We start from the raw sequence: 11807 nt of genomic DNA, 5'->3' as shown, positions 1-11807 counted from the left end.
ATACAGTATAATATAATTAGATGAACCAATATATAGTTTGAATGCCTAATAGTATGATATATATACAGTATAGAATATAGTTATTATCTGAATACAGTGTGAAATGAAAAGTTGTGATTTTATTAGACATTGATGAAAATAGTAATTTTATTATACATTAAGGGACTCTACCTATATAGTACATAACAGTATGAGGTATAATATAATAAGAATAAGAAACATAATAAGAAACGTATTATTGAAAGAAATTGTTAATTGTTATTATACATTATTGAAAACTTCTTTGTACACAACATTTTTAGTCTTACTAAGATATGGTACACTTTCACCGCAAATCAAAATTTTCAAACCCCTGGGTTACTAACTCTTGAAACAGCTACGTATAGTTGTCCATGGTTAAAGACCGGTTTTTTCAACAACAACCCAACTTTAGCAAGCGTTTGTCCTTGACTTTTGTTGATTGTCATAGCATAGGATAGCATCAAGGGAAATTGCTTTCGTTGAAATTTGAAAGGCAATTTGGTATCTGACGGTGTAAGAGACATTCTAGGAATCAATACTCTAGTTCCTGCATTTGTACCGCACATGATTTGGCCTTCCAACACATGGTCACCCAACCTTGTAACAATCAACCTTGTACCGTTGCATAATCCTAATGTGTGATCAATATTTCTCAACAGCATAACAGGTGATCCAACTTTCAATGTCAAAGCATGATTTGGTACTCCAGAACATCTCAAGGCATTCAGGAATTCCGGAGTGTGCAAATCCGCTAACATGTCCACATTGGCATCTGACTTACACACAGAATCACAACTCAGGTATGTCTTACCCTCAGAAGGATTATGGTCATTCATGTATTGGTTAACGGCATCTACCACATCCAATGTTGGAGCTAAAATTGCACTATGATTAAGATATGACAAATCGGCAATTCCCATTCGGAAATTGGGGAAAGTGCTATCAACGATTGTAGCAATAGGGTCATCTTCACACTTTAACAACAAATCTTCTGGAATAGTAATCTCTGATTCCCCCTCAAGTTGACACCCAATAATTCCGTCACCTATATTAGCTATCCATTTTGCAAATTCCTCGATCTCCTTGCACTCGGATATAGATTCAACAGTTTTCAAGCGTAGATTCTTAGTTAGCCTCAGGACTTTACAGGATTGCCATAGATAGGATGAGCTAATGCTCGCTCGAACTATATCCGGTCTAGTACCCTTTGGAATGACTGGTAGAATTTGCCTGAAATCGCCACCCAGAACAACTGTTTTACCACCGAATGTCATATCAGAACTCCTTGGATTTACTAACCGCATCAAATCCCGCAAAGTTCGATCCAATGCTTCAAAGCAGAATTTATGCATCATTGGGGCTTCGTCCCATATTATCATCTTTGTTTGCACAAGAAGTTCCGCCAGTTCACTGCCGTTCCGTATGTTGCATGTGGAATCTTCATTAACAGATATCGGTATAGCAAACCGGGAATGTGCCGTACGGCCACCAGGTAATAACAGCGAAGCTATGCCGCTAGAAGCAACATTTAAAACTATTTGACTCTTAGACCTTAATGCGGAAGAAAGTGCTCGCCACAAGAAAGTCTTACCTGTCCCTCCATAACCCGAAACGAAGAATAACCCACCTTCCTGGCGATCCACGTCAGTTAAAACTTCATTGTATATTGCCTTTTGTTCGTCTGTTAACTGCCTTACCAATTCTTGGTTCTCTTTCTCCTGTTCCCCACGATCGTATGCTAATTCTTCTTGAATCAACCTATTTGCAATAATATGGAACGCACCAAAATTGGCCGTTGGCATCTCAGGATAGTCCTTCAAACTCTTACCATGATTAGATAATAGGTTCTCAATCTGAACTAAAGCAAAGTTCATTTTGTGGGAATCGGTCAACACAAAATCTGCATAAAAATATATAAAAATTTGTTGTTATAACCAAAATACTTTAAACTTGACTTAATACTCTTAAAAAAAATGTACGATTACCTCTGTTCTGCAGTTGTGAACGGATTTTGTATTGGGCATCGTCTGATAGATGTTGCCAAACGGCATGCCAAACTATTTCCGGTTTCCCCATGCAACTGCTCATTAGTAATGTCACGAACAATCTCCTCAATTGATCAGCTGACGCCCAACTACTGGCTTCATCTATTGCATCAACATATTCGTTGTCATCATCAACTAAACCCCTTGCATAACACGCATCTCGAAATGAGTCATATTGGACTCCATTTACAGTCCTAATATCTTCGTAACTTTTAGGGCCGCGTACTTTGTTCAACAAACACCTCAAATAGAAGATTTCACCAGTAGCTGGAGGGACATAGAATATACGTCCTATGGAGAACCCTTTCTTTCGTGGCTGCCATTTTCTAAGGTCTTTCTTCCAAACGAATCTTGTTGGCATCTCAACATAAGTAAGCTCTCTGGCATTGGGGTATGTTTTATTAGCTTCGAACCATTCTAAGAACATGCTCTGTGCTATCGTAGGTCTATTCACAATGTTCTCAACTGCATCATCATCTGCAAATATCACACTCTGTTGATTAGGAAGGTGAAAGCTTAACCTCTCTACCGAAGGCGCACGAAGTTGTATATCAAAACCAAATAGACGCCAGACAGCTTCACACGGGGATATGTACCTACAGTCATAGTACATATTTATCTCATCTACTGCTTTGCCATTCTCGTCATCATTGCCTGTTTTGTAAAATTCGGCTGTTACTCGATCATGACCCTTGTTAACATACTTGAACAGGTACTTTATTGACCTTGATTGGTTGCACCACTCGACATTTATATGAGCCTTGTACTTGAGCAATAAATATCTATTGTGCGGTACCACATACCTGTTGTCCAAGGCGATCCCGTTCTTTGTAACTACACTGCCATTGTCTCTCCTTCTATATACCGGGTAACCATCGTCATCAAACGTAGAACTATCAACAAATCTCTTAGGAAAATGTTTAGAGCATCGTGCATTTACCATGCAAGGAGAATTTGTCCTGGCTTTTCCACATGGACCATGCATCATAAATTCCTCTACCGCCTGGTAATACTCAGCCTCTTTCTTTTCATCGGGAATCTCTGCTGAAATTATGTTGTCTAGAGTGAGAACTTGCCTAACTTCTTTACTTTTCTCCAGAAAAAGCAATATATGAGCATGCGGAAGACCTCGCTTTTGAAACTCAATTGTATATATGACTGTAACAACATACAAATAAACATAATAAGGTTAAGCAATTACATAAAATTTATTTAGATTAATTGATTTAAAATAAAATAACAAAATATTACCTCCGGCAACAGGGCCAAATAGTTGATTCTTTCGACAATCAGCTATCAAAGCATCCAACTTAATCTTAAATAAGCGGCAAATTATGTCCGGCCGGTCTTCTGGCTTCAACCTTTGATCTTTTAAAAAGCGTTGCACCTCAGGCCACTTCGGATTGCATGTAAAGGTTATAAATAAATCTGGGTATCCAATCCATCTACATATTGCCATTGCATCTTGGTAGTTTTGTATCATATATCTAGCACCACCAGTAAAACTCGAAGGTAGTATTATTCTACGACCTTGGGCTGCAGGGCTTAAATCACCCCTCGTCAAAGCATCAGTTAATCCACTGTAACTCTCACACCTTAGGCTTTTTTGGTGTGTCCTTATATAAATTAGCCTTCCAGACTCAACCATTGTGTAGCCATCTACAACGAATTGTTGGAACAACCGCTTTGCAAATAATATGGTACTTGGAGCTGACTGTCTAGATTGTATGCGGTAGCAAAAAAACTCCCTGGGGCTAATCCTTTGTCTACCACCAGAAGAGCGCCTGCCGACTACGTCGGCGAATGCAATGTCCTCCCGATAACCATCTTCGCCATATGGAAACAGAATAGGGTATTGCAGTGGTAAGTATGAAGGATTTAATTCAGTAATCCTCTGTAGTTGGCCACCCTTCGATTGAACAATAATATCACGCTCTTCAATACTGGTATCCAGATCGCCAACGATTAAAGCTGCTACTTCAGACACTTGAGGCACATTATATGTCCTAGCATCTCTAGTTCGTTTTCCCAACAACTTTATTTTTACTTCGGCGCATGGATTAATATCCAACTCAGACATAGCCATGCGAAAAGACTTAACCAAGACATTATTTTCATCCAGGTCTTTCTGAATGACATTCACTATTTCTACATGAATGTCATCTTGGTCACCAATACCCCTACAACAACATATACTTGGAATTGATATTTATTTAGATAAAAAATAGTATTCAAATGTGTAATTACGGAAACTTCTTTACCTCACAGCATTTATACGGTTGTTCCTTTCATTTGCCGTGTCGTATATGTATAACTGGGCAAAATGAGGTTCTTTGCCTTGTTCTGGAAGTAAAGTGCCCATTAGGTGGTAGTTTTGACCACTTAATCGAAAAATTGGAGGTGCTCCACCCTTGTTCACGTTCTTGTCAATTTTTCCACCCATGGATGTGAAACAGAACATGTTGTTGTAGGTCCTAATGTTGTGTAAAAATTCTTTTGATAATTCGTCATTGCCGAAAAAGAGATCAAATATACCTTTTGGTGGCAACTTATTATCCGGCAATTTGATCTTCCCATTGTTGCAACACAACATAAACAGTGGCGATGCTTTTGTTGACAAATTCTTCTTCCTTTCTTCAAACCAAAACATAGCCCCACAATGTACGCACTGATTTGTTGCATCGCCAAAATCGCAGTATTGACCTGAAACCAAATATATACAAATTTAACTACTGATTTATATTTGCTGTATATATAAAACAAACAAACATACACACCATTTTGTGGACCAGAGGATGTCCCAATTCCCGAGGTCTGCCGTACAGCGTCACCCGATAAATTTGCATCTGAAATTAAAAAACATTTAAAAATTATTTTTAATATTGAAAGACTGACCATATGTACTTTACTTATATTTGTTTGAAACACCAGAGGGTAGTATTTTAGTACCAGCTATGTTCTGATTTGAGACATCGCTCACCGCATTGTTACTTTCATCTTCAAAGGCAGGTAGCAAGTCTCTGGTTGTTACCTGGTCTTCGACAATTGCATATTTATCTAATGGTTTACGAATTGCAAATTCATCTCCTATTTGTGTATTGGATTGCCGTACTGTACACATACATAATATTAGACCAATTTAAAGAATAACAATATTTAAAGTGACCAAAAATTGAAACCACTACATTTTATGGTACTGTAAAAAAAATAATTTGGTAGCACGTAGTAACATAAAAAGGAAAGAATTCTTAATAATATAAATTAAATACACCTAACATTATAACTTATGGTAACCTAGAATATGAAATAGTAATTTAACTGTATAAGTATTATTATATTTTAGTGGAAAAATCACATGGTAGACCATGGTCCACAATAATATGTTCAACATTAATAGAAATAAAAGAGAAAAAAGTGTATTTCACTAAGTAGAATCTATGGAATTAATTACACATATCAAAACAAATGAAACTATTTTAACAAAAAATTAGAAATTGAGATTCCAAAATAAATCATATATCACCCAAAAATCCACACATACTTATATGTACCATGAGTTACATTATAATTAAATTCACAATGAGTCTATAGCAATTCAGATTAGTGCATTTACCGGTAGTGATGTTACTCAATGGTGTGATATATTCAGAGAAACATCCTCGCTGGGGATTTGTGTAAGGATTAGCTGTCGTACGTTGGTCTTGATCTTGAGCAGTATTATTCGTACAAGATGAGCCACCGAAATGATTTGCTGTGATTTAAAATATACCATCAAATTAAGAACTAATTCCAATAATTATAACTCGAAACAATTCAGTACACATAACCAAATAAAAAATCACTTGCACAACTTTAATACGTAATTGAATATAATTATGTAGACGATGGTCCACATTCTAACTTAAATACAATTCAAGCACGACAAAAACTATATATGACTAAGTACAATGTAATCAATTAATTACATCTAATCAATTAATTACAAATTGATATTAAACATGAATTACATTATAATTATACCATTTAATTTTACAAAAAGCTTCGAACAAATAACAGTATAACGATATTTAAATTAACAATGAATATATAAAAAGGATAGAATTCTTACTATTATAAATTAAATACACGTAACATTATAGTTTATGCTAACCTAGAATATGAAATAGTAATGTAACTGTAAAAACATTATTATATTTTAGTGGAAAAATCACATGGTAGACCATGGTCCACAATAATATGTGCACTGTAAATAAATAGAAATAAAAGAGAAAAGAGTGTAACTCACTAACTAAAATCTATTTAATTAATTACACATATCAAAACAAATTTAACTATTTCAACAAAAAATTAAAAATTTATTTTTAAAAAATAAATCATATATAAGGCAAAAAATAGTGAGATTACAATTCCACACATACTTATATGTACCATGAGTTACATTATAATTAAATTCACAATGATTGTATAGCAATTCAACACCGGCCATTTACCGGTAGTGATGTTACTCGATGGTGTGATATATTCAGAGAAACATCCTCGGTGGGGAATTGTGTAAGGATTAGCTGTCGTACGTTGGTCTTGATCTTGAGCAGCATTATTCATAAAAGATGAGTAACCGAAATGATTTGATGTGATTTAAAATATACCATTAACTTAAGAATTAATTCCAATAATTATAACTCGAAACAATTCAATACACATCACAAAAAAAAAAAAAAAAATTCAATTGCACAACTTTAATACGTAAACGAATAGAATTATGTACACAATGATCCACATTCTAACTTAAATACAATAGCAATGTAAAACTATATATGATTAAGTAAAATGTAATCAATTAATTACACCTAATCAATTAATTACAAATTGATATTAAACATGAATTACATTATAATTATACTATTTAATTTTACAAACAGCTTCGAACAATTAATAATATAAGGATATTTAAATTAACAATGAATGTATATCAATTCATATATTGGGATTTACCATTACTGATGGTACTGAATGGTGTGATATCTGGAGAGAAACAACATCCCAAAGGATTTTTGGCAGGATGATTTGGCGTATGTTGCTCCTTACCTTGACCAGCATTATTCATTAATGATGATTTGAAAAAACTATTTGCTGTATGAAAAAAAAAAATTAAAAGAGGATAAAAACAACAGTAAGTAGAACAGTTAACATTTTTTAAATTAATCACACATAATGCTATTCATTACGCTAGCTTATGATTGTAAATTGTAATTGTTTTAAATAAGACTTACATAATAAGTAGACTTATAAAAAGGTTTTATAAATTCACAACGATGCTATATCAATTGAACTTAGTGGATTTACCGTTAGTCACGTTACTCAAGGGTGTGATGTTTTGAGACAAACCCCCTCCAAGAGGAATGCGGGCAGGATTTCTTGTCGGAGACTGTTGTTTTCCTTGATCAGAATTATTCCTTGATAATGAGTTGCCCAATTCATTTTCTGCGAATTAAAATACAACATTAAATTTAATAATAATCCAAATAACTAAAAATCATAAAAATGAATTACACATAATACAACTAACAGTACATACTTAATTTCAAATTGTTAAAGATTTACCGCACAATTATTTACAAATTAGTGGTGTGCCACTAAACACACCTTACGGATAATCTAATTGTGAAATATATATAACCTGAAATGGTAATGGCTATATAGTAACACTAATTTTATTTGACAAAATCTTAAGTATAACATTGTCCACAATAAATACCATTACAATTGTTAAGATTATATATCTAATTAATTACACATAACAATTAAAAATTAAATAAATAAATAAACAACTATATACATATCTATATATTTATTTATTATTTTATATCTTTAAACTCTTTAAATATATTATTTTCGGTATATATATAATTTTCCGCATATATATATATATATATATATATATATATATATATATATATATATATATATACAATAATATATCCAATATTATTGTTTATTCTGTCGGAATTTCGAGAGAAGAGGAAGAAGGGTCTACCCTTTTCCTTCTCTTGAGCTCTCCTTGCTCTCATGTCTGAATCGGAGATCTGTTCTTCACCTATCCCTACGATCTTACTATCTTTCTCTGTCAAGCCTAAATCTAGATCAGTCCTAAGTCCTAATCTCCGATTCAACTGTTCTTATTGAACATTTTTCCCGGCGAAATTGGAGTCGGGTCTCGCTTAGCATCGATCCGATTAGCAGTACACAATCCCGATCTTTCCTTTCTGTGAAAGATCTTAGTGTTCAACAACGGTAAATCGTGGCAATCGCGTTTCAGTGAAGGTAATTCTCCAATTCTAAGATTATTAATTTGTCAATCTACACTAAATTTGTTTAGGTTTCCTACTTTTCGTTGTTGTTTGTTCTAAATTTGATCTACGTTTCTTGATCTATGCATGCATATCAACAATCATAGCTGAATTTTTTTGATTTCAGATTTGTCCTCTTCATAGCCATTAGGGTTCTAAATCGTATTTTTTGTAATGTTGCTCTAAAAACACCAAAGAGAAAGTACTCTTAACTGTTTAACAGTTATTTTCAAAATGGTATAGCTATATTATTATTCACACAAACCCTAACCTGTTTTCGACTTTATCATGTTGTTTTTTATGAACATACTGGAATTTTTTGAGGAGATAGAGAGCATAAACAGAACCGCAGATGAAGAGGATGCTACAATGAAGCTTAATTCGAAGTCTGAAAAAGATAAGTTTCGAACTTACCTTTATTTTCATCACTTGGTTTCCTTTTGATGCCTAAAATTGTTGATTTAGTGATTTTCCTCATTGCTCTGTCTATTGTGTTTACTTGAAAATGTAGATGTGATTTGTGTCTTTACCTTTGGTCTGAAACTGGAGAACTGTGTTGGTAGTTAGATGGGGCAAAGCTGATCATATGGCTTCATTGTACTTTATTTTACTTTTGCCTGGATTTTGAAAATAGGATTGGAACTGAAGAGTTTTCTCTTAATAGTAATGATAGCAGCCCATCAATTGTATTTAATGTTTAGGAAATGTGTTTCTTTTCCTAAGAATGATTAAGTAATACTTAACAGGCCAATATTTCCCACTGATCCAATTTCTTTAGCTGATTTGTAAGAACATGGAACACACACCCAATTACTCACTGGTTCTAGAACTATTCATTTTTCTCTTATGGCAGTGGCTGACATTATTCTTCAAATAAAAGTATATTTTCTTTTTTTTAGTTAACACACTAATGTTATTTAATTTACCAATCTTGAATTGTAATGCTGTTATGTAATTTCTTTCTAAATGTGCCGGACAATTTATTCAATGTATGTGTTGGTATTATTTATTCTTGACAGAAAGTCTAACTTTTTTTTATTCTTTTTAGAGCAATTGAAGAGCAGCAAGCAGAAAATAATCACCACGGCCACATCATAAAATAAGTTAAGACTATATCTTGATTGGTGTTACATTAGATGACTTTGCACTGTTATAGTTGCACAGTTTGTAAGACTGTTCTAAGAACATTGAACACATACATGGATTATTTGATTGTACTTAATGATTATTATGAACACATTCTAACCATTTTAATTTTTTTGGGTATTTTTTTAAGAATGGAATAATCCAAGCTATGGAGACATTGAAGAATGGGTCCCAGAAAAGAAAAAAGCAATCAAAGACCACTAAAAGCATTATGGTCATATAAGCAAATAGGTTAACACTTTATCTTTATTTGGCTGTCTTTAGATTAGTTTGTATGCATATACTTGCATAGTTTGTAACTTTGTTCACTTTATGCGAGTGTATGCTTTTCCTCTTATTAAATATCCTGAACACAAATTCTAACAATATTTTTTGTTGTTATTCTTATTAGAATGAAATCATCAAGCTTTGAAGAAATTGAAGAGCAGCTGTCATAAAAAAAACAATCAATCAAAGACCACTAAAAGCAATAGGGTCATACAACGAAATAGGTTAAGACTTCCTCTCTACTTGGCTGTAGTTAGATTAGTTTGTATGGATATACTTGCATAGTTTGTAAGTTTGTTCACTTTAATTTGTAAGGCAATATTGTTCCATCACTGGCCTTTAATTTGGGTGCATTGTTTGGTTCTATATAAGTATAGAATTGAGTAATGTTAGCAAAGTAATGGTAATAGCTTTTTTTTTTTCTCTTTGGTCAAAACTGGTATAACTATTCTGTATATATCATAATATTCTTTCACTGTGTTATATTGCAAGCACTAACTTTATTTTGTAAATATTAGACACATTCAGTAAAATGTCCTTGTTCGGGAAATGGTGCTCGACTATCGACCAAATTCCTTTATTTTATTAATAATTGTATTGTCTTTGACATCTTGTTTTTGATGCAGTATTTTAGACTTGGTTCATCTATAAGTGATTTTTTTTTTGCATGATAAACTCTTTTTTAAAAGCAGATTCTCATTTTTTTTTGTCAAAACAGTAATATAAATTCCTTTTTTTTTTTTTACTATTTGCTTAAAACTGGTATAATGTTCTTCTATGTATAAGGAGATTATTTAATTGTTTTTTATTGGCAGAAACAAATTTATTTTATTAATAATAGACACGTTGAAAAATGTCTTTGTGTCACAAATGGTCCTCAAGTATTGACAGTGTTAATCAATTTGTATTTCTATTGTATTTGACATCTGGGCTTTTTTAAATTATTGGATTTTATATTACTATAAAAGTCAGATTTGTGTAGGATAAAAACATTTTTCCGTTTAAAGTAGAATGTTTGTTTTATATCTACATAAAACAGTAATGTAAATGACTTACAAAATTCTTCTTTTAGTTGCTTTTATCTGATTTCTTTCTAAATGTGGTAGAAAACATTGATGGATTCCAGCTTGAACATCAGTTGTTTGGATAGATGCAAACAGAGTAAAGGAAGATTGTGCAAATAGGTAATTGGAACTAACACCCTTTTTTTACATGACCTAAATGACTTGACAAAATTCTTCTTTTAGTTGCTTTTATCTGATATCTATTTAAATGTGCTAGAACACATTGATGGATTCCAGCTTGAAGAGCAGTTGTTTGGATAGCTGCAAACGGAGTAAAGGAAGATTGTGCAAATAGGTAATTGCAACTAACACCCTTTTTTAAGAACAGTACATTTACATGTAAAGTTTTAGAATTGCATACACAGTCAAGCTGATTGTGCAAATAGGTAATTGAAACAAAATCTATTTTATACGCACTTTATATTTTAGATATAAAGTCTTAGAATTGGGAATAGGAACATACAAAGAACACAACTTCAAAGTCTAAATTGCTTGGCAAACTATTTACATCCTGTGGACCCCTAAAACCGACTTTGCTTGCCAAACTATTTCAATCCTGTTTGCCTTCTAAAAACTTGGCCACCTAGCATGTTTGCTGCAAAACAGGCACAACATATTTAGATATAAAGTCTTAGAGTTGGCAATAGAACATATGAAAAACACAACTTCAAACTCTAAATTGCTTACCAAAGTATTTCCATCCTGTTTGCCTTCTAAAACCCTAAACCCTAACATCTTTGCTGCAACTTGGACACCTTTCATCCTTTTTCTGAAAAACCTGAAAGGAAAAATAGAAAAACTCCAAAACAGGTTCGAATAGCAGTACATACACCAATTTATTGTACTAAACAGTTAGGAAATTACTAAAAGCATTAGATAAAAGTTATAAACCATCCATAAAACTGAAAATAAAAAAT

General features: G+C 33.0%; 1 protein-coding gene and 1 long non-coding RNA gene across 2 annotated transcripts; one reads left to right on the top strand and one right to left on the bottom strand.

Annotated features, from left to right (window-relative positions):
• Positions 1-344: 344 nt before the first annotated feature.
• Positions 345-8891, bottom strand: LOC109156469. Its single transcript, XM_019304327.1, has 9 exons — positions 8828-8891; positions 7410-7547; positions 5680-5817; positions 5016-5177; positions 4844-4912; positions 4328-4769; positions 3318-4246; positions 2007-3224; positions 345-1921 (listed from the first exon to the last, which is right to left on the bottom strand). The coding sequence occupies exons 1-9, from the start codon at positions 8889-8891 to the stop codon at positions 345-347; spliced, it is 4737 nt and encodes a 1578-aa protein (XP_019159872.1).
• A 714-nt stretch (positions 8892-9605) lies between these two features.
• On the top strand, positions 9606-11175 carry LOC109156470. Its single transcript, XR_002050030.1, has 4 exons — positions 9606-9790; positions 9951-10050; positions 10933-11010; positions 11108-11175. It is a non-coding gene; the product is annotated as an uncharacterized LOC109156470 (long non-coding RNA).
• Positions 11176-11807: the final 632 nt, after the last annotated feature.

The sequence above is a fragment of the Ipomoea nil genome, unplaced genomic scaffold, assembly GCF_001879475.1.
Source record: "Ipomoea nil cultivar Tokyo-kokei standard unplaced genomic scaffold, Asagao_1.1 scaffold2717, whole genome shotgun sequence".
NCBI classification, from domain to species: Eukaryota; Viridiplantae; Streptophyta; class Magnoliopsida; order Solanales; family Convolvulaceae; genus Ipomoea; species Ipomoea nil.
Note: the sequence above shows the minus strand (reverse complement) of the source record. Positions and strands in the feature narration are given on the sequence as shown.